The 24,828-nt window shown below is 31.3% G+C and overlaps 1 protein-coding gene across 1 annotated transcript; it reads right to left on the bottom strand.

Annotated features, from left to right (window-relative positions):
* Window positions 1–108: 108 nt before the first annotated feature.
* LOC126889973 (syntaxin-8) lies at window positions 109–24,828 on the bottom strand. Its single transcript, XM_050658759.1, has 5 exons — window positions 24,600–24,828; window positions 24,352–24,546; window positions 14,717–14,928; window positions 3,693–3,785; window positions 109–375 (listed from the first exon to the last, which is right to left on the bottom strand). Exons 1-5 carry the CDS (start codon window positions 24,623–24,625, stop codon window positions 215–217), a joined length of 687 nt encoding a protein of 228 aa, XP_050514716.1. The 5' UTR covers window positions 24,626–24,828; the 3' UTR covers window positions 109–214.

The raw sequence follows: 24,828 nt of genomic DNA, 5'->3' as shown, positions 1-24,828 counted from the left end.
TATTTGTTAGCAGTGGTCTTATTAGTCTTTTTTAGATGGTCACTTTAATTTTTCTGGGTAGACTTGAGACCAAACATTTTCACTTACATATAAATAAAAAAATCGATGTTTACATAAATGTTTATTTTATAAAAATAAATGCCATACTATACACAATAAAGATATGTTTATAATAAATCTGATTAATAAAAGCTTTGGTATGGATTATTATCTATTAAATTGCAGAAACTGTTACAATGCTTATAAATAATAAAATTATTATCACCCAATATACACAAGTTTTGTCTTTTCTGTCCACAACTTCGATATGTCTTGTAGCAGTACCTAGTATAGTGTCGGTATGATCCATTTGATTTCCCAAATCATCCAGTAGATCTGAAAATTAGGGATAATATATTTGTAGTTGTCTTCAATGCAAAAGTAGGCAAAGAAAACAAGAATAAGGAAGTATTCAAAGAAGTAATGAACTATTCATGACGAGACAAACGATAATGGAAGAAAATTATGCCAACTAGCAGCAATAACAAACAGTTACTTTATAAGCACAAACTTCATGTACAGAAGAGAGCATAAAGTAACATGGATGATACCTGGCACAACAGATGGCAATCAGATAGATCACATACTAATATCCAAAAAATGGAAAGCAATAATGCATATCTCGCTTAGTTTTACTGTAATGTACCTTTAGTATAGCTCATTTTAAAGGTCTTTTCAAGCACCAAAAAAGGTATTGGTAGCATTATACACATAATATCGACCGTTTCTGTTATTTCAAGTTGAATACACCAATTTGAGAATGTACTCAAAAACAAACTATTTTCACCTACCATATCTCTTTTTGTATTACAACTAGAAGAGTTATGGAGGCAAGTGTCTCTTTGTTTTTTATAACTTACAAAACTGTTGAACATAATTTTTTGAGTTAGATGCATAGTTTTTAAGGTATTCGCAAAAAACCTTTCGAAAAGGTATTATGTTTCAATGAAAATGACGAATTTTCAACCACGAATAACTCAAAAATTATTGAGTTTTCCAAAAAAAATTGAAGAACAGTTTTTGCTTAGAATTACATAGGTTCTCTAGCGAATTCCGTGATAATTTTAACCAAAAATTTTCCACCCTCGAGAAGGGGTGGGAACCACCCCCAAGATAAACACACATCGGCATAGGGTAGACTTTGAATTAGGAGATAAGTAGAGGCTAGGCCCAAAATTTCATTAAAATCCATGCAGTAGGATAGAATTCGGAGGTAATATCATCCTATTATTGCTCCCATTGACTGGCGTATACTGCCCTCCTAAGCCAAAAGGGCGTATCTCAAATTTTTGTTATTTTCTGTTCTTTTCACTTTAGTGTTGCCATGTACTAACCGGAACATAGTACTAAGCGAAAAAGCCGTATCTCAACTGAAACAGGCTAAAAACGCTAAGAAAAAAGGCGCATCTCAATAAATTGTTCAGATCGTAAGCCAAAAAGTCATATCTCAAGTTACTTAGCAAAAAAGGCCTTTTTGTGAGTTAAAGCACTTTGTTTTAGAAACAAATAACCTGAAATGACAACTTTCCTTAGCGAATAGGACCTATCTCTGAGATATGCCTAATTCGCTAAGGATTGTAACACGTGCCAGATGGCAAGGTGAGCGCGAGAGTACCTAACTCAGCTGATTCATTGTCATTTGAGGCTCATGAAAGAAACAACTCATTTTGTTACACATTGAAAAATAAAAATGGAGAATCTGTAATAGTTTGAAGAAGTTTTTTTATAAGTACTTCAGGTTATGACAAAGGTAATGACAAAGTATTCCGGAACATTTTCAAAAGCAACAGAAACTCTAGTTCCTCAAAAGACTCAATATGTACGAAAGAACCGCACAACAAGATTAATAGCGACCTAATCAAACAGCACATCAAATCTTTTGGACCCTCGATCGCTCATTATCGCAGGGAGTATGGCTCCTAATAGTTTATATCTTACCAGCGAATTGAGCATCACTTGTATGTTTAAAGACTTCAAAGAAAAAAATCCTTCTTTTGTGTGTTCATATGAAAAGTATAGAAAAGTAGCTAAAGACATGAATATTATATCAATAGTTAAACTTGGCCACGAGGAATGCGAGTTGTGTCAGGAATTTAATGAACATGACAAAACCTATGACAAAGAAAACCTGGATGAGCCATGTGAGAGTTGCACTAAATGGAAAGCTCACAAGGAAAAGTCAAATAAATCAAAACAATTATACACTGAAGACGAAGAAAAGGAAGAAAATGCAAAGTATAGTTTATTGCGCAGACATGGAAAAAGAAATTATGCTTCCCAGGCTAGAGATGTTTAAATCTGCCATATTTACACATAGAGTATCTGTGTACAATGAAACATTTGTACCAGTGGGAAAAAGGCAAAAACATTGCAAACCTTTTGCTACTGTGTGGCACCATGGCCTGTTTGGTCGGACCAAAGACGAGTTAATCAGTACTTTTAACCAATTTCTTTTGTTTAAAAGAGATGTGGAAAACATAACAATATGGTTAGATAACTGTTCATCTCAAAACAAAAACTGGTCTCTATTTTCTGCTTTGTTTTACCTAATAAATTCAGATGAAACAAACACTTCACAGGTAACTTTAAGATATTTTGAACCAGGCCATACATTTATGGCAGCAGATTCGTTCAATCACAGAGTGGAGCTGTCCATGACACGCATGGGGAACAGATTATGACTTTACAGATTTTGTGACTGCAGTCAAAAATGCATCAATTGGAACTGATGTTCATGTCATGGACTTAAAAAACTTTCTTGTTTGGAATGACTTCTCATTTCAATACAAACTCAACAAAATTGTACCACGACTGTACCTGCATGACATGGTAGAAGTAGTTTTTCAAGAGGTAAACAGTCAATTAAATACAAAAATGACTTTGATGAAAAGGAGTACAAGGAAATCAATTTTCTAAACTCAAAAATCACAAAAAACCACATTTTTCCTAAACCGAAGTCTCAAGTAACTTATAAGAGAACATTTACTGAAAAGAAGAACAACATAATCAAAAACCTAGGAGGAATTATAGGAAAACCACGGATAAAGTTTTGGGAAAATCTTCCAGTGTCTGATTAGAACTGTTAATTTGTGGAAGTTTTTTTGCTGTAACTGAGTGTGTAAAACATTAAAAAAACGGCTGTTTAATACATTTTTCGATTTTATAAAAAAGTTTTGCTATTTAATTAAATCTTTATTGAATTCAGCCTATTGTTGGTTTCTGTACTTTATTAAGTTAATTATTTTGGTAAATGTGTTTAAGTTTCAAGTGTTTAGAAAACTCCCTTAAAACTAATTAATACTGTTAGCACTAAAAAGGTATCACACTGACTGGTTTGTTTTCGATAGAAACGCCCTTTTCAATTAGTGAAATTTATGACTTATATACCAAGCAAAAAAGGCTTATCTCATTGTTTGGTTATATATAGTAACAAATTTTAAAAAATTTAATAATCTAAAATATAATTATATTATAAAATACACTTTAAGGCAGTTAATATTGAAAAATATTAAAAAAGTGTGAGTGCTGATGAATATATAACAAAAGTGTGAATTGTGAAAATTTGGGTTTTTTGAGATACGCCTTTTTGGCTAAGGAGGGCAGTATAAATGTTTAACAATTTTCGCTTTGTGCACAAAGCCACTAATACTCACCATTATGGTAATCAACTTCATTGGTTATAGTAGTAGCTATATCTTTTTGCCTAGAAATAATTTTTGACAAATTTTCGAGTCCCTCATTTTGTTCTAAAAAGAAAAAATATATAATATAGGATAGCAAAGTGCTAGCAGGTAATCACAATACAAATTAATAAGATATTGTAAAGAGTCCCCCTCTATACAATGATATATTAAACCATTCGCTGCCTGTCAAAGAGAATAGAACCGTTCTGTTGAATGGCACCTGACTAAAGTAACCATAGCACTCACTGGTACGTGAACAGCACCTGACTGAAGTAACCATATCACGTGCCGTCGCGTCATCGGCAGCGAATGGGTTAATAGAGTCTGGATTATATGCAAAATGCATGTGCATAATACAAGCAGCATAATTTTTTTGGGTTTCTTTATTAATGCATATGCCATTCATATTTACTTGTATAAGAGTATATTGCAGCATATGTGAAAATATAACATAAATAAAATACAGTATTGCCCAAAATAAACAGTACTGAAACTGAAACACAGATGTCTCTTTGTGCGCGCTGTCATATTCAAATTAACTAGTAGAGACCTGTCAAGAAATCCTTAAACAATTAATTATTAATAGACCAGTAAGGATCTGCGAAAAATATGCCCGGAACATTAATAAAAAAATTAAAATATTTAAATATTTCGAAAAACATCGATTTTTTTCTGCTTTCTTTGCTTATAACTTTAAAATGATTCGTTTTGGAACAAAGTCGTAAAGAAATAAAATAAAGATAATTGAATTTTGTATGATATACGACTGGTAAAAAATGTCTTAAGGTATTACCTTTTCTGCAATATAGCAATAAATACAAAATAAGGGGGCAAAATAAGTCTGTTGTAATTCAATATTTTTAACCACTTTGGTGGCACTTAGAACCTTAGTAATTCGCTTAGGAAATTCTTTGTAACATACTTAAATCGTGTACCAAATTTCATTAAAATCGACCTAATAAATTTTGCATAATAAATTTGCAATCTAAATGTTTTTAAAAAAGATCAAATTTTTTAAAATCTTTCTGAACAAAAAGTAGACCATTTAGAAGTTGGCTAATTTTTTTACATATAAAGAGGTGCTCTACCTATCTAATACACTTTACAGAATTAAAATCGGATTATTTAAGGGGCACCAGCAATGTTTTAAATTTATAAACAATTTTTTGGCTTATAAACAAATAGCTTTGTTTAATAATAAAAAATTAATTTTTAGCAATGCAAATAATTAAAACCGGTATAATTTGACTTAAACTTTTAAATGCTGTCAGCAGAATTGCTATTTTATTTTTTAATCAAGCGTTATTCGCGTTCAAAAATTGCAATTTCTCGATTTTTTGAAAGTTCCACCGCGTTTATCTCGAAAACTATGCATCCTACGAAAAAACTTGTAAGAACATTTTTTGCTTAGAATTACCCAAGAAATACAAAAAAATGTTTTATTTTGCTAAAAATCGATTTTATGTAATTCCTCAAGTTCTTTGTTTATAACAATCTTATCGATATCCGGATCAACTGTTACCCAAAAAATTCGTGTTCTACGGGTCAAAATACATAAAAAACTTGGGTAAGTCCATCTAAATAAAGGAGCCCGTAGCACCCCCTCCTGGCTACAGCACTAATTTGTTTATAAGCTAAAAAATTGTTTATAACTTTAAAACATTGCTGAGGCTGCTTAAATAATCCGATTTCAATTCTGTAAAGTGTATTAGATAGGTGGAGTACTTCTTTATATGTAGAAAAATTGAAAAATCTTTGTATGTTCTAGTTTTTGTTGTGCAAGATTTTAAAAAATTTTAATTTTTAAAAAAAAGTTTAGATTGCAAAATTATTATGCAAAATCTAGAAAGTCAATTTTAATGAAATTTGGTGTACGGTTTTAGTACATTACAAAAATTTTCTAAGCGAATTAGGAAGGCTCCAAGTGTAACCTAAGTGATGGAAAATCATTGAATAAGGACAGGTTGTTTTGCCCCCTTATTTTATATTTATTACTTTTTTGAAGCAAGGGTGATAAATTGAGACATTTTTAACCAATCGCATCTGATAGAAAATTTAATTATCTTTGTTTTATTCCTATAGGACTTTGTTCTAAAATGAATAATGTTTAAGTTATAAGCAAAAAAAGTAGAAAAAAAAACGAAATTTTTTGAAATTTTTAAATATTTTATTTTTTTTATTATTGTTCCGGGCATATTTTTGAGAAGGAGCATAAGTCAATTATTATTAACGAAATTATCACCTTACTTTATCCGCAAAAATCTGAATGCCACCTCTCACATCCATCTAAAAACAGATCCTTACTGGTCTATAAGGCCTAATTGTCAAAAATGGTGTTAAGTACTAAGGAGAAAGTGTTTCTTATGGAGCATTATTTTCGCTAATAGGGAATCGGCCGACATAATAGTGCAAGTCTGCAATACGTGTGTGATCATTTCACACAACGGTTTAATAAACGTTCTCCAAGTAATGCTGTAATTTTGAAGGTTGTTGAAAATTACAGCATTACTTGGAGAACGTTTATTAAACCGTTGGCGTTGTGTGAATTGATCACACACGTATTGCAGACTTGCACTATTACGTCGGCCGATTCCGTATGAGTGAAAATAATGATCCACAAGCATTGAAATTATACGTAATCTTTTTCTCATAGGCATCTTTCAGTGCGTCACAGTTTTTCGATTTCTTTCTAACGCATTAAATTGTATATGACAGAAAAAGGCACGTCCGTGATTACAGACATTTATAACATTTATTCTAGTTGTCGATAGATGGCGCTATAATCGAAAAAATTATTTACGAATTATATAATATATCTACGAATATAATCTGTACAATTTATAAGACTATACAAATCAAAGAAAATACCATTTTATAAATGCAATAAACACAATTGATTTGTTTTAATGTCAAATTACAAATAAAATGTGACAACTGTCAGATTTAACTAAAATGTCATGTTAGAATAAATGTGTATTATCACGGACTTACCTTTTTTCTATCATTTGTGACGCACTGAAAAATGCCTATGAAAAGGACCATAGCAGGTACTTGGAAACTATTAAATAAATTTATTACTTTATTCAAGTATCTACTAAATGGCTTTATTATAAGTTTAATTGTTTGGGATAATAATAATTTAATTTAATCAAAATTTTGTTTTTTATATATAGGGTGTCCCAAAAGTAGCGCGAAAGTCGAATGTGGAATATCTCACGAAATATACATCGGATCAAAAAACGAAAAAATATATTTTCAATATTTTTCAAAAATCTATCGAATGACACCAAACACGACATTCCCTCCACACCCTTAAAGTTGGGGTGGGGGTAATTTTAAAATCTTAAATAGGAACCCACATTTTTATTGCAGATTCGGATTGCTTACGCAAAAATAAGTAACTTTTATTTGAGATAAAGAATTGTGGATAGATGACGCTATAATCGGAAAAAACTACTTATCCTGATACCCTAGGTAAATTGGACGGGATTCTGCAGAAAGGAACCAAACCACAAATATGTATTTTTCCTGTTAATAGTCTCATAGGTTGTAAAATACCCCGCAGATACTTGTGCAGAAAAGAACCAAGCCACATACGATATATACCAGGGGTGGCCAAGCTCCTTGATAGTCCGAGCCATTTTTCAAAATTTGAAATGTTTCGCGAGCCGCAATTAAATAATTATCTAAAAAGTGTATAAAAGGTATTAAGTTTTTTTCTAACCGTTTAGATTTCACGAATCTTAACGTGAAATAAAATGGTTCACATCGTTGTTTCAAATATTCAAATAATTCTACAAGCAGCCTTTACTAATTCAGGATACTTTGATTATTTATCATCCTTCCATCTTTTTCTGGGATGGCCTATTGATCTTCTATCGCCTCTCAAAAAACACCGTCTTTAACACTCTGTCTTCTTCTGATCTACCACATAATCTGTCCATCTTATCTTAGCTTTTATATGTCTGACGGTGTTTTCAGTACCACTCTCCTGTAAATTATTCTTCTCTTTGAGGACCAAATATCATTCTGAGGACTTTGCTTTCAAATACCAGCAGCTTATTTATTTCCCAGTAGCTTTTTTATTTAATTTGTGACAACATAGCCGATCTTCAACAACTTGTCACTATAATCGGAGAATAAAGTAAGAGAATGGGATTAGAGATTAATACCAAAAAGACCAAATTCATGATCATCTCCAGAAACATGGATGCACTTTAAAACTCCACCATAACACTGAACACCAAGTCCATTGAAAAAGTGAGCAAAGGCTATAGCGGGATAAGATGGTCAAAAATGCCCCCGCACCGATCAGCCCCGCTACTTATGTTTTCGATAAAGGATATAGAATTATGCCCTCATGCAAATTTTTAGCTTCCCAGAGGTCCTAAAACGTCTTAAATCGAGAAAAGAAGAATTTTTAGGTTTTATTTTTTTGTGAGCGCAGTTTTACTTTAAAAAATCTGAAAAAATTCAAGAGGTTGTATCTTTTGAATAAAAAACAACCCAATTTTTTTCATATTTTTGTAATAAAAATTGAGCCCAGGAAACATTTTTGAAATTTTCAAAAAATTTTAGGTTATGACAATATGATTTGGCCAACTTTTAAATAGTATTTTTTTGTGTACTTTTTGCCGTTCTTTTAAATGGCAGAGACAGAATTTTTAATATCTGAGCGGAAAGAACGAAAAAATCGAAAAAACCGTTTTTGGCTGTCTCGAGAGGCATCTCGGGACAGCCAATTTTAGGATTTAGGATCCTGACTACAACTGCAAAAAAAAAACTAAAATTGTGAATTTTGTCATAAAATTTGGTATGTGGGGTTATAATAATATTTGGAACAACTTTTCCAAATAACTTTTATCGATATCTGTAACGCGAAGCAAATCGAATCGCATATCGAAAATTCACTCTGTTTGTGGATTCGCAGTAGGCCGCGTTTAAAATTTAAAGTTCAGTTGACTATTTTAAAAATTGTGAACCATCAACCTCTATGACTGTGCAAAATTTCAAATCTGTATATTATATATTGATAGCCGAAACATAGGGGTGTCTTCATCTTAAATGCGACACACTGTATCTTATCAATTCGATAATTTATTGCAACTAATATAGTCGTATTTTTATAGATTCAAAATATACAATGAGAATACTGACTAATTCACTAATTTTATCATAAAAAGTTCAAATTGATTGCATTGAAATATTGAACCAATTAATGCGTATTAATATAATATTATTATAATTATTATAATAAATAGAGTGAGTTTTATGTATAAAAACCCTCAAGTATCTCGGAAACGACTTGCACGTTTTTCATAGGTTTTGGTGGGTAGGGGTTTTCTAATGCAGCCGATATTACAGTGATAATTACATTGTTGTCAGATGTTCCGTTTTCTGGAAATCTAATTCTTATTTCCAATAGAACACCCTGTATATTTTTTGCGTTTCGAAGTCCTTAAGATATACTGATTATTTTTTATGTTATGTTCTCTATACATAAATGCCATAGTTTCGGAGTTATTGCTACATTTATTTAAAAAAAAAATTTAAAGAAATTATAAAAATCAATTTTTTCGGCCCGTGTAGACATTATTTTACGTACTTTGGATCATTGGGAACAAAAAAAGGTCTTTTGTAATTTTCCTCTAAAGTTAATCGTTTTCGAGTTATAAACAATTTAAAACTGAAAAAAATCGAATAATGACGATTTTCAAGGTTCAAAAACAAAAATAAAAAACATTATTTTTGAAACTGTGGAGTACCCAAACCCATCTTCCAGGGGCTCGCTATAAAATTTTTTGGCACGTTTTATTCTGAAACATTGCTTTTTAATAAATGTTAATGAAGCGCATATGAGAGGACATCGGGCTGCATTAACAACTAAAAAACAATATTTTAGAATGAAACAAGCTCAAATTACTTATTGGTAACTGATAAAATAAGGCTTTAGCTTGAATTTCTATACTTGGCAGTTTCAAAAATAATATTTTTGATTGTGTTTTTTAAACTTGAAAATCGTAATTATTCGATTTCTTTTCAGTTTTAAATTATTTACCTATAACTCGAAAAAGATTAACTTTGGAGAAAAATTACCAAAGAACTTTTTTTGTTCCCAATGGTCCAAAGAACGTAAAATAATGTCTACCCAGGCCGAAAAAATTGATTTTTATAATTTGTTTAAAAAGTTTTTTAAATAAATGTAGCAATAACTCCGAAATTATGGCCTTTAGGTATAGGGAATAAAACATGGAAAATAATCAGTATTTCTTAAGGACTTCAAAACGCAAAAAATATACAGGGTGTTCCATTTGTAACAAAGTTAATTAGATTTTCAGAAAAACGGAAGATCTGACAACAATGTAAGTATTACTATAATATCGGCCACATTAGAAAACCCCAACCCACCACAATCCATAAAAATCGTGCAAGCCATTTCGGAGATAATTGAGGGTTTCCATACATAAAACTCACTCTGTATATTATATTATATTATTACACATAATTATATACACATTATTAATACACATTAATTATTAATACACATTAATTATTAATACACATTAATAATTGGTTCAATACTTCAATGCAATCAATTTGAACTTTTTATGATAAAATTAGTGATTAGTCAGTACTTTGATTGTATATTTTGAATCTATAAAAGATACGACTATATTAGTTGCAATAAATTATCAAATTGATAAGATACAGTGTGTCGCATTTAAGATGAAGACCCCCCATGTTTCGGCTATAAAAATATATACAGATTTGAAATTTTGCACAGTCATACAGGGTGATGGTTCACAATTTTTAAAATAGTCAACTGAACTTTAAATTTTAAACACGGCCTACTGCAAATCCACATACGGGGTGAATTTTCGATATGCAATTCGATTTGCTTCGCGTTACAGATATCGACAAAGTTATTTGGAAAAGTTTTAAAAAAAATTTTATGACAAAATTCACAATTTTAGTTTTTTTTTTCAGTTGTTTTAGTCAGGATCTTAAATCCTAAAATTGGCTGTCCCGAGATGCATCTCGAGACAGCCAAAAACGGTTTTTTCGATTTTTTCGGTCTTTCCGCTCAGATATTAAAAATTCTGCCTCTGCCATTTAAAAGAACGGCAAAAAGTACTCAAAAAAATACTATTTAAAAGTTGGCCAAATCATATTATCATAACCTAAAATTTTTTTGAAAATTTCAAAAATTTTTCCTGGGCTCATTTTTTATTACAAAAATCTGAAAAAAATTAGGTTGTTTTGAATTCGAAAGATACAACCTCTTGAATTTTTTCAGATTTTTTAAAGTAAAATTGCGCTCACAAAAAAATAAAACCTAAAAATTCTTCTTTTCTCGATTTAAGACGTTTTAGGACCTCTGGGAAGCTAAAAATTTGCATAAGGACATAATTTTATATCCTTTATCGAAAACATAAGTAGCAGGGCTGATTGGTGCGGGGGCATTTTTGACCATCTTATCCCGCTATAGCCTTTAAATACCTGAGAACGTGGCTTTTTGAAGACTGGGCATCGGACAGGGAAGTAAAATGTCGCATTGAGCAAGCTCGACAAGCTTTCGTAAAATTCAGGAAGGTACTGACCTGTTCAGAGTTCGATCTTCAACTAAGACTAAGGTTTACTAAGTGCTACATATGGTCGGTGCTGCTATATGGCGTAGAGGGCTGGACACTCAAAACGAGAGATATAAACAGATTAGAAGCTTTCGAAATGTAGCTTTATCGCCATATCCTAAAGATACCATGGACAGCGAAAGTCACAAATGTAGATGTCCTTAAAAAATCAACCAAGAACGCCAACTTTTCGAAACCATCAAGAAAAGGAAAACTGTGTATCAAAGTCGTACCATGCGAAATGAAAAATACCAGTTCCTCCAACTTATAATCGAGGGTAAAATTTAAGGCAAGATAGGAATGGGACGTAAGAAAATGTCCTGGCTCCGAAACATAAAGCAATGGACAGGGATTAACGACAATCAATCTCTGATACATTTTGCAAGAAACAGAGAGTTAATGAAAAATGCGATCGCTAACATCCATTAGTGGATCTGCATCTGAAGAAGATTTATTTCCCCACTGATGTTGAGTCCAAGTTTCACTTCCTTATTTAACAATTGGGCGAATAATTGGTTGTATAGTCTTAATTTAGATTGCTTTTTTAGCAGCTTAGATCTTAGTAATGATGATAGGGAGTATAATGCTCTATTCCACGCAGCTATCCTTGCTAAGACCTCTTTTTATAATGTGATTGTCATCTGTGATTACCGTTCCTAGATATTTACTCTTTTACTACTTCGAAGTTGTGGTCATTAATAGTTATGTTCTGCCTAACTCTTGATCTTAGATTTTTGGTTGCTAGCATGTATTTCGTGTTCTCTTCATTTATTCGAAGGCCCAGACTACCTGTTTCTTCCTTGAGTTGTGAAAACACCTCTCTCACGTCTCTTGTAGAATGATCGACTGCACCTATTGGGACCGTGCAAGTTCGGAAAAGCGACCCCTATTTCTACGCTCTATACTAAAATTCGCACTTTTAATTATATTGGCCAATTATATTAGTCCTGGTTACTGGATAATTGTCAAGGCCATAGTCCAAAAAAATAATAAGAAGAAAAAATAAGATTCAGGTTATGTTATGAAAACGTCAACAATTGTATGTAGTAAATAAAATTAGTTATTAAAATGCAGTACTGCAAGCAAAATAAAATTAATTAAATTTACCTTTATATAATAATTGCATATCATATCAATATTGTGGAGCAATATATAATTTTTCTGCTTCATTGACAGAAGGTATGAAATATACGTCAATTTGACAATTTCAGTTGACAATATGAATTATTTAAGATAGTTGCAATATTTCTCCGCGACTCGCGCAGGGTCGTTTCTCGTTTCCCCTTCCAAGTACTTGCACACCGGGAATATCATCAGGAAAGGCCAACAATAGTTTTGATCCTCGATTCGCAAATCCTCCTGTCAGCTCAGATGATACTTTACTTATTAGATATTCTAAGGTCAAACTGAATATCAACAGTGATAAGGGGTCTTCTTGGCCAAGTCCTGATATTATGCTTAGTCTTTTATATTGGTTGCCACATTTTGAAACAAAAATTAAAAGTAATTTAGGGACATTTATTGAGAGCCACAAATAATCCTTCAAAGAGCCGCATGTGGCTCGCGAGCCACAGTTTGACCACCCCTGATATATACCGTCCTCTATGAGCGAAAGAACCAACCAACAATATCGTTGCAGCATGACAGCGTTCTGCAGAAAAGATCCATGTGGATTGGTTCCTTTATGCAAATTCACTTAAGTTATTTTGCAGAAGGAAACCAAGCTACAAAAATGGATTTTTTTAAAACAACTGTTTTCTTGAATTCACGGGACTTCCAGAACAAATTATTAAATCCCAGTAATTTCATATTAACATTTTCTTAGATTATACGCCTGATTATGTAACTCAATAATGGAAAATAAATGTTTGTTAACTTCACTTAAGTTGTTTTGCACTTAAGTTGTTTTGCAGAAGGAAAACCACAAAACCAAGCCACAAAAGTGGATTTTTTTAAACAACTGTTTTCTTGAATTCACGGGACTTCCAGATTTTGAGATCGAACAAATTATTAAATCCCAGTAATTTCATATTAACATTTTTTTATATTATACGCCTGATTATGTAACTCAATAATGGAAAATAAATGTTTGTTAACTTTGAATTCACTTAGGTTATTTTGCAGAAGGAAACCAAGCCACAAAAGTGGATTTTTTTTAAAACAAATGTTTTCTTGAATCAAGCAGTATGTGTTAAATCAAATCTAATGCATATATTGACGATTTTAATGTTAAACCATGATTATTTTTAATAGATAATTTTAAATTTTATCGTAAAGTTTTGGCTAATATCTCAGTTTTAACAAAGTGTGGTTTGGATCCTTTCTGCAGAATCCCGCCCAATTATAGAAACGGTCTAATACTAATATCTCCAGAAATACATTTCCAAATCAAAAAGCAGAATACATGTGTTTAATATTTTCAAAACCCTATCGAATAACACTAAACACGACCCAACCCACCACCCACTCCATCCCAACTTTACAATCTTAAATAGCAACCCTCATTTTTTATTGCAGATTTGAATACCTCATAGAAAAGTAAGTAACATTTATTCGAGACACTTTTTAGATTTGTTGATAGATGGCACTAATAAATCGTATTTTTTCAATTACAGTGACATCTATCAACAATTCCAAAAAATGTCTCTAATAAATAATATTCCTTATTTTTTCATGAGGAATCCAAATTTGTAATAAAAAACGGGGGTTCCTATTTAAGATTCTAAAGTTACCCCCACCTCACCTCCATGAGATGGAGTGAGAGGGTCATGTTTAGTGCTATTCGATAGGTTTTTGAAAAATATTAAACACATGTTTTTTGGTTATTCATTTGGAACTGTATTTCTCGAGATATTAGACTGTTTCAATAATTTGTTTGGTGTAACAGGATAAATTGTTTTTTCCGATTATAGCGCCACCTATTCACAATTCAAAAAAATAAAAGTTACTTATTTTTACGTAAGGAATCCAAATCTGCAATAAAAAAATAGGGATTCCTATTTTAAAGTTACCACCCACCCCACCTCCAGAGGGCAGAGGTGTAACCAGGTTGATCCTAAGGGGGGGGGGGGGGTTACATCTACTTGAAGGTCTCTGGGGGCATGGAATAATAATGGTGTTAAGCGTATATATCTCAAAGTGTACATCCAAAAGCGGGGGGGGGGGGTTATAACCCCCAAAACCACCCCCGGGTTACGCCTATGCCAGGGGGTGGAGTCTGGGGCTGTGTTTGGTATAATTCGATAGATTTTTGAAAAATATTGAACACATATTTTTCAGTTTTTGATCAGATGTTCATTTCGCGAAGCGTATTCGACTGTCCCGATACTTTCGGGAAACCCTGTCTATCTGCTGATAACTTACGTCCTATCATTCGTTTTTGGGCTTCCTTAAGATCATTTACCGAGTAACTTGTACTTGGACCATCTAGGTTGGCTGTACCAAATCCAATCAAATCTTTTCTATCTTCTTGTGATTTACTAACGACTTGTTCATCGAAAATTTTTTTCATTTGAATACTTTTTGAATGTAAGGTTTCAATTTGTCTAGTTCTTCTCTCAAACTCTGCAGGTGTTCTAATAATATTATTGAGGAAAATGGTAAATAAATACACAAACATTTTCTTTAAACATATTAAGAAACATTTTGCAATGAAATTTTCTACAGATAAGATAGTGGAGTCAATGAAGGTTTTCACCTCCGATTTCGTTGAACCTCCATCGATTTTCATGAAAAGTAAGTATGTAGAGGATACCTCAAGAAACAAAGGTGACATGGTGCCAACTTGCGCTTTTACCCTGGGGGGGATGCCACCCCTTCTCGGGGGTGGAAATTATTTTATTAAAAATAATACCACTAATCGGTAGAGGGACAAATTATAAGTAAAATTTGTTATATAAAGTTATTTCAATAAATCAATAGTTTTTGAGTTATTAAAGATCAAAAGTTTTGATTTTTCCTGAAAAAAAATCCATGTTTTAAAGCAGTTTTTCATAAATAACTCAAAAACCATAAGTTTCTTCAAAAAAGTTGTTATTACCAAAATCGAAAATAATATAAAAATAAATAAGCTCCTTATTCGAAAAATCCTTTATTACATATACAAAGTGAGTTAGATGCAACTGAATGTATATTTTTTCCGCGAGTACTCAAATCTTAGTATTCAAGCTTAAATAACAGGAAAACGATGCACTTTGTTAAATATAGATATTAAACATTTTAATAAAGTACTTAAAGGTAACTATCAAAAAGCTATATAAGAAGTCGATAGCATCAAAATTAAGCAAGTTATGATGGAAATAAGAGGACCCTTTCAGATTTTTTAGGGAAGAATGAAAAATGAAACATACGTCATTTCCACAAAAATTAAAATTTATAGTAACCCATTTAAAACTTTATTTATTTTAACATGAGTAATAACTTCAACAATTTTGACCGGTTTAGAATGCATATTTTTGAAAAAAAAATACGATTAAAAAAAAATTAGAATTTTTCAAATTTTCGTGAATTTCATTTTCTTTTGATAATAACTCCAAAAATACTCGATATACTTAAAAAATGGTAGAGAACAAAATTTAAGCTTTTTCTTTTTTTAATATTTTTTTACGACAAAAAATAACCGAGATAGAAACATTTAAAACCTAAATTTTACTGCGAGAACCATGTAAACGGGGCCCTTTCACCTTGTATTTAAAAAAAAATAAAGGATTTAGAAAATTATGTTTGATACAGTGTTATAGAACTTTTACTTAGCTTTGTAATGGTTTTTGGATAAATCTCATATTTCAAAATTTAACGGAGTTATTTTAAAAAAAACCAATAACATTTTCTTTGAAAAAAATTTATAGCGGAGATTTTGTATGTATCCAGGTTGTGGGAAGTCCAATTAGTCGTTTATTGTAGGAGATACGAAAAAAGTTTATTTAGGTGAGATTGGGGCATAGATAATATCAGAATTTAAATACATTTCCAAATATACAGGGCCACCCATATTGACAGGGTGAAACAAAATTATCTTTTGTTTAATGGAACACCCTGTATATTTTTACATTTTTGGATTCTCCTCTATGTTTTATTTCTTAAAATATCAGGTTTTGTGATGTTATACGAAGTAGTTTAAAAGATAATTACGTTTTTATTTTCAAATTTCATAGCAATATTCACCCCCTGTATAAGTGTAGTGATTTTACATCAGAAAATCAATTTATGTTCAAGTGATTTCTAATATAATCTATTATTGTTAGAACTTATTAATCTAGCAAAATGTTTAATTTTAGCTAATACAGGGTTGGTCGAAACTGAATGAGTGTTTTCTCAAAGTTTGAGAGTATGAGTTTTCTCAAACGGAGCAGCCTGTAATGCCTGTAATGAGCATTGTAATGAAATGCTATTGTATGGCACTTTATTATTTCCCACCCTGCCAGTGAGAACTGAATTTATTTTTGAAATCCCTCACTTTATGTCTTTAATTATTTTAAATATTGTGAACGATTAAAAAACAATCAAATTAAATTGAAATGAATAACCAGTGTATATCTTCCACATTTACTTCATATTTAACGTAGCCTGTACCATAACATTGCACAGATTATTATCCCTGTATAGCAACGATATACCATGAATGTGAATTCATACTTGAGAAATGTCCTCAAAAAAAAAGGGATTCCTCAAACATAATATATATGCAGACAAAATCAGCCAAAGTGATTTGCGCTATCTAATTAAAGGCCCTACCAAGTTGATTTTGTTGAATATAGCATGGAAGCACGACGATACTTTAGTGATAAGCGTATTTTTCGTAGTAGCTATAGTATGTTGTTTTATATTATGTATTACCTATATTAAATTAGTTTTAGTATGTTTCGTTTATCTAAAAAAATGTAAAACAAAAATTCTGTTTTTCTAGTTGTTTTTTCGTATAGATATTGTTTTATATTGTAGTAAATTGAATTTAGTTTTAGTATGTTCCGTTTGTTTGTAGCATTATATTTAATTAGATTTGCTTTAATTACTAAAATAAATAAATTTTCAATTATATTTTATGTATTTGTGGAAAAGGAAACCTAGCATTAGCGGCCACATTTCTATAACGGCCAATTGTTTTCTATTTTTAGTGGCCGTTATTGTCAGGTTTTACTGTACCAATAATATTTTATTAAATTATGAAATATTATTTAAATAAAAAATTTATAAACTTGATAAAAGAAAGTTTGCTTAGAATTTACTCCTCTATCTAATTATGGGGTTATTTTTAATAAAATAGTGTTCACCCATGAGAAGGGGGTAACATCCACCCCCAGGATAAAAGCGCAAGTTGGTACCACATCATTTTTGTTTCTTGAGGTATCCTCTAACTACTTACCAATTTTCATGAAAATTGATGGAGGTTCAACGAAATCAGGGGTGAAAACCTTCAGTGACTGCCTTTTTGGAAATATAAAAGATTAATTTTTTTCGTGATTGTCGATTTGCTAATTTTCTGATTTTTGGTTGCTATAAGGTTTAAAAAATTAATAAAAATTATAAATCATGCACATAAATGTAAAAAAATATTTATTTTACTTAACTAAACGAGATTTCTTGAGCCAGAATGCTGAAATCTGCATTTTTATCATTAAAAAAAAGGTGGATTTCACCCCTAAAATGCAGAAAGCGCAACTTGGTGCCATATCACTTTTGTTTTTTGAAGTATCCTCTAACTAATCAACAATTTTCATGAAAATCGATGAAGGTTCAAAGAAATCGTGGGTGAAAACATTCAGTGACTACACTTTCAGAAATATAGAAGAATAAGGTTTTCGTGATTTTCGACTTGTTAATTTTCGGATTTTTGGTTGCTATAAGTTTTGAAAAATTAAAAAATAGATGTAATTCATGCACATAAATATAAAAAAAAATATTTATTTTTCTTAATTAAACGAGATTACTTGCGCCATAATGCGGAAATCTGCATTTTTTACAATTTAAAAAGTAGGGGTGTATTACACCCCTAAAATGCAAAAGCGCAAGTTGATGCTATATATCTTTTATTGCTTGAGGTATCCTCTAACTACTTACCGATTTTCATGAAAATCGATGAAGGTTCAACAAAATAGGAAGTGAAAACTTACAGTGACTGCACTTTCAGAAATCTAAAAAATAATTTTTAAAAAAGGGGTGTATTTCACCCCTAAAATGCAAAAAGCGCAAGTTGGCACTATGTCACCTTTGTTCCTTGAGGTATTCTTTAACCACTCACCAATTTTTATGAAAATCGATGGAGGTTCAACGAAATCTGAGGTAATAACTCATATCCACCTTCATTGACTCCACTAAGAATTCAATTAAAACTTTTGTCAATCATGTACGTAATCTTATTATATTTGGAATATTGTAGCAAACAGTAATTTATTATCTATCGTGGCTGAATGGATCAAGTAATCCAAAGCCAATAAGGGAAAAAAAACTTTTGTCAATGACTTAGGGCGTAGTCGCAAAACTTCAGCTCCTGTGCTTTTTAAATGCATTCATTTTTTTCGAATCCTGAAAAAACTAGTAAGTATTTTTTTAAATTTTAAACACAGAATGAAAGATTACATTATTACCGAGGGCCGAAAGTCACTTAGAATAAACAAAAAGTTTCTTTTGAATGAAATAGTCCAGTAAGTGACCGTTTTGGGGTGTAATTTTCAGGGACAAGACGGATTTGCTTAAAAAATTGTATTTAGGTTTTACTTATCCTCCACTTCAAAGTTGAAATGGTGCCGTTAGTGGCTTTGACTTGTGGGGTGAAATTTACCCCTTCTCGGGGGTGAAAAAACATATGTTTAAAATAAATCCGGAAATGAATAAATTGACTAATTCTAAGCAACTTTTGTTCTATAAGGTTTTTTGAACTATGTTAATACTTTTCGAGTTAAAATGTGTATTTTTCAACAAAAAAAACACGTTTTCAGGCGGTGTTTCGCAAATAACTCAAAAAGTAAGTACTTTAACGAAAAAATATTCTCAGCAAAAATGTAGCCTGTAAAAAAAACGAATAAAATGGTATATTCATTAAGTCTATGCACCCAGCAAAAGCAAAGTTGTAGCTCATGAAAAATTCGTTTTTATTCGTCAAATTCGGAATCGAATACTTCAACGCGAAGTAACCAAAAAATGAAGCACTTTTAGGGAAAAACAGATAGAAACTATTTTAAAGTGTTTAAAAAATATTTGTTTTAATTTTTTACAAAAGTTTGTAGCATCAAAATTGAGCAAGTTACGCTCAAAATAAAGTTGGCACCTTTTTTTTGATAAAAAAATCGTGAAAATCTCCCCCTATTTAGCACCCCAAATGAATTTAATCTTTACCGCAGTACCATTTACTTTATACATATATGTATTATTAGTATGATCTGTAAGTTTGACCGGTTTGAAATGCTATTTTTGAAAAAAATTGGTGTTCTATTAAAAAATGTTTTTTTTATTTTGGAAAAACACACTTTTTTCAAAATAACTTAAAAAGTATTAGTGTTGCGAAAAATCTCAAACAATAAAAAAATATAGGTTTTGCTTGTGTAAATACTTTGTTTCTTTTTGTTTTTATGTACGATAAAAATTAGTTTTTATGTACGATAAAAATTAGTTTTTATGTACGATAAAAAGATATGGCTGTGTAAAGGTTGCATACTCTCGTGATTAGTGACTCTTTCAACCCCTTTCAACTCAAATTATTTTAAAAAATAAGGGATTAAAAAAAATAAATTTCAATAATCTTATTGCCCTTAGAAAAGCTTACAAAATGGTTTTTTTGAGTACTTTATAGCTTAAAAAGTATCCGAGTTATGGGTCAAAAACCAACCACATACAGGATGGGGCATTAGTACGAGGAAGTCCAATTACTCGTTTGTCGTAAGAAATACGAAAAAAAGTTATTTAGGTAAAAGTTGGGACATAGACAGAGCCATACCTTAAAAATATTTTCAAATATATAGGGCCACTCGTATTGACAGGGTGACATAAACCTTTGTTTTTTTAAATGGAATACTCTGTATATTTTTACATTTTTGGATTCTGCTTGATGTCTTTTTTCTTAAAATATAGAATTTTGTAATATTATATGAGGTAGTTTAAAAGATAATTACGTTTAATTGTTAATTTCGTAACAACCTTCACATCCTGTAGGATTAAAGTGATTCGACATCAAAATTTCTATTTATGTTCAAAGGATTTTTGAATAGGTAGTTGACCATTGTTAAATATTATTAATATAGCAAAATGTTTAATTTTAGTGTACAAGGTTGGTCGGAATGAGTATTTTTTGAGATTTCTTAAATGGAACACCCTGTATTTTAGTATTTTAACCCTTTAACGTCGGGAACCGCATATACGTGCAAAAGTTTGCTTGCCATATATAAGGGAGGCGCATATATTCACTCGCATCAAAATGTACTTCAGAGCGGGAAACGTTATATTCATTTTTATAAATAATGAATAAAACGTTTATCTTGTGTACTTGTTTATTCAATTTTACACTAACGAACTTGTTTACCACAAAAGTAGGGAAATGCATAGATGCGCGGAAGTGTTAAACGAAAGCGCACGGAACCGCAAGGCCTAAAAACCCCGTATCTGGGGCACGGCACGTTTAAAAACTCCCGTTGCGAAAGGGTTAATGAAATGATATTCTATGGTAACTTTTTTATTTCTTAAGCATTCCCTATACCTAAGTCCCTTAGTTTGTGAGTTATTCGTGATTCTTTAGTCCAAACATCAATTGCAACAAAAATTACGAGAGAATTTTATTAGGTGGCTGTGAAAATATTCAATTATAATATGGGTAGTTTTCACCCCTAAAAATAAAATCAACCAACGGCATTAGTCCAACTTTAAAATGGAGGGTAAGTATAACCTAAATCCAAATTTCCATGCAAATCAGTAACGACAAGGTATTCAATGACATTGTTTGTTTGACTTATATTAACTATTCTAGGGGGTGACATGTAGGGGTTAAACTATGATAAAATTTTAAACTATGTTATTTCACATTCATTCACTTCATTAAAAGGTTTGAATCAATTACACCTCTTAATTTACAATTATACGATTTTTTTCTAATAGGGGTGGTCCACCCCTAAAAAATAAAAAGTAACCAACGGCACAAATTCAACTTTGAAGTGAAGGGTAAATAGAACCTAAATCCGAATTTTCATACAATTCGATGCTGCCCCTGAAAATTACAAGGTATCGCCGTATTCCTGTTCATTTACTGGGCTAAAAGATTTGAAATTAAAAATCACACTAAATTTTCTCTTTTTTTTTTCACCCCTGTAACTTATTTATTTTTATTTATTTATTATAAGGGATAACCCCATTAACAGTTAAAATTACAGTACATATAAGTTAACAGTACCAAACCTACATAATATCACAAAGCAAGAGATCTTTTTAACAGAGTTAAAGTTATATTAAATAATATATCAGAATGGAAATGATTTAATAGCCCATGTATCTATCCAATGGGTTCCATTGGAATACCATAGGTTCTGTGGAAAGGAATTTTGAAAACATTGTGGTAACCTAGAGCTTGGTTTGGAACATTAAAGTTAATCTGATTTAACACGTTTGGACAATCAATAAAGCCATGTCTGATCTATGCAAGGCCCCCTGAGTGGGGGTAAAGATAATTGTTGTCCAATAAGGGAATAATCATGATTTCTAATCGTACTGTGAAGATGGTAAGCACAATATCTCAAAAATTTATGCTGGACTCTTTCTAACATATCAATATTATTCTGAAAGTAGAGTGACCAAATAAATGAGCAGTATTATAAAATAGTTCTAACTAAGCAACAATACACTAATCTTGTTGAATTAATGGAGAATTACTTACAATTCCTAGTAACAAAACCGAGAAGTTTAGATGCCTTTATTGAGATAGTGCTTATGTGGTCACAGAACTTATGACTTATTAAAATAAACATAGAAATTTTCAGGGACTTTCGGCATTCGGTATTAATGCAATCTTTCATTCTGCGTTTAAATTTTTCAAAAATACTTACTGATTTTTTAGGATTAAAAAAAATAAATGCATTTAAAACACATTGGCGTGAACTTTTGCGCCTACACCCTTAAAACCAATATAAAGAAAAGTATACTCTCTCTATAACAAACACAGGTATCGCTTATAATGTGGTACATTAGGTGTTCCATGAAATTCCTATTGAACAATAACCCTCTATAACAAGGCATATTTGGTTTAAAAGAGGGTTTCTTTACCTGTTTTTGGCATAGTGACAGCTATAAATAATTACCCCAGCTGCCTGTATACAGAAATTCCTAAAATACACTGAGGTGCAAAAAAATCGATCCACTTAAAAATTTGGTCATTTTGATGTCTCGAATTTCCTAAAACTGTTGTCCGATTTAAGTGATTTTTATACCATGTTATAGCCTTATTCATTAACAATATCGCTGTAATAATATTATTGTTAGACAGAAAAACTGTCATTGTATACCGGGTGTACGAATCAAACTGTGTTTTTTTCTCAAAGTTCGCATCAACCCGTGGACTATTCTAGCATTTATAAAATACTGAAATTAAAACCCAACTATAGCCTCAGGTTTTCTTAACATTCTTTTTTAGATTCCTTCGCTTATGTTGGATAATAAAAAAGTTAGGTACTTTAGCAACTGGCCATGTTCGTCATCAGTACAGGGTGTTTCTAAATAAGTGCGACAAACTTTAAGGGGTAATTTTACGTGAGAAAATAATGACATTTTGCTTTATAGTCATATTTCCGAGATACTGGATGTTCAATTTTTTTTACAAACTTACGATTTATTTATTGCTTTAAAACCAGTTGAGATATGCAAATAAAATTTGGTGGGTTTTAAGACGTAGTTATTGCACATTTTTTGACATACAATTTAGAATTTAATATTCACCATTGGCGCACAAACGGGTATTATGACCGATAATATTACCCGTATACCGGCAATGGTGAATATAAAATTCTTAATTGTATGTCAAAAAATGTGCAATAACTACGTCTTAAAACCCACCAAATTTTATTTGCATATCTAAACTGGTTTTAAAGCAATAAATAAATCGTCAGTTTGTAAATAAAAATTGAACATCCCGTATCTCGGAAACGAAGCGTTTGTGGACATATGACTATAAAGCAAACTTTCATTATTTTCTCACATAAAATTACCCCTTAAAGTTTGTCGAACTTATTTAGAAAAACCCTGCACTGATGACGAACATGGCCAGTTGTTAAAGTACCTAACTTTTTTATTATCCAACATAAGCGAATGAATCTAAAAAAAGAATGTTAGAAAACCAGAAGCTATAGTTGGGTTTTAATTTCAGTATTTTATAAATGCTAGAATAGTCCACAGGGTGATGCGAACTTTGAGAAAAAAACACAGTTTGATTCGTACACCCGGTATACAATAACAGTGTACCTGTTTAGCAATAATATTATTACAGCAATATTGTTAATGAATAAGGCTATAACATGGTAAAAAAATCACTTAAATCGGACAACAGGTTTAGGAAATTCGAGACATCAAATTGACCAAATTTTTAAGTGGATCGATTTTTTTGCACCGAGATGTGCTTATGGAGGCCAGTGATGAAATAAACTCCACCGCCTGTCACCTTCTTCTTCTTTATCCACCGACTCTTTTCCAAAAACGCCATTCAAACAATATTTAGCATCTTATATTGCTCGGAATGGATTCACTAAACTACATATTCATTTGTATGCACAATTATTGTTGTTTGATATAATGAAATCGGCCTATAAGGAGGTAATTAGTCTGTCACTTCAGTTCTCATTAGAGGGAGTCCACTCCACTGTACTTTTATTTATGTATAATAGGAATAAATTGAGATAAAAAAATAAAAGTAACATTATTACATCTAAATTCTGAAATTAATTATGTATAATAGGAATAAGAGCATAAGAGGCCAAAATATGAGGAGTATGAACCTTACTATATGTCACTTTATTGTCTTACAGAAAGGATACATGCTCCCTGTGCCAGATTTATTTTCCAATTTTAGATGTAACTGACTAACTTCTTCATTATATTGTTTTAAACGCAATCGGACAACAGCTGATGCTTTAGAATAATTATCACTGATCCTTGGATATTTTTCTCTTTGTGTAAGTAGTTCCATTATATCCCGATATAATTTTTCGCAACACTCATATTCATACAGCCTAAAATGATCAAATTCTAATAAAACGCAAATCATTTAGTGTTCATTACTTACCAGGGATCTACATCAAGGAAAGACATTTTGGCGTTTAAGAAATATTCATAAAAAAGTCAGATCTATGTTATTTTATAAAAGCTATAATATGAGAAGAATTGTTATCCAAGAGTTTAAATTACATTGTATAAAATGACGAATATTATCTTATCTTATCAACTATTTAATGCAAGACTACTTTGTTGACAACAGAAATGACATGGACATGACAACACCTGTTTGTGACAAC

This window comes from Diabrotica virgifera, chromosome 8, assembly GCF_917563875.1.
Source record: "Diabrotica virgifera virgifera chromosome 8, PGI_DIABVI_V3a".
Lineage (NCBI taxonomy): Eukaryota > Metazoa > Arthropoda > Insecta > Coleoptera > Chrysomelidae > Diabrotica > Diabrotica virgifera.
This window is presented reverse-complemented; position numbering and strand designations above follow the sequence as displayed.

Coding starts and splice junctions, on each gene's coding strand:
- LOC126889973 (XM_050658759.1), bottom strand. CDS start 24,625: ATGTCTTTCCTTGATGTAGATCCCTG. Junction 3,786..14,716: donor CCAAAAACGAATGATAGGAC/GTAAGTTATCAG, acceptor TTTTCTTTTTAG/AACAAAATGAGGGACTCGAA. Junction 376..3,692: donor TGAAGTTGATTACCATAATG/GTGAGTATTAGT, acceptor CCTAATTTTCAG/ATCTACTGGATGATTTGGGA.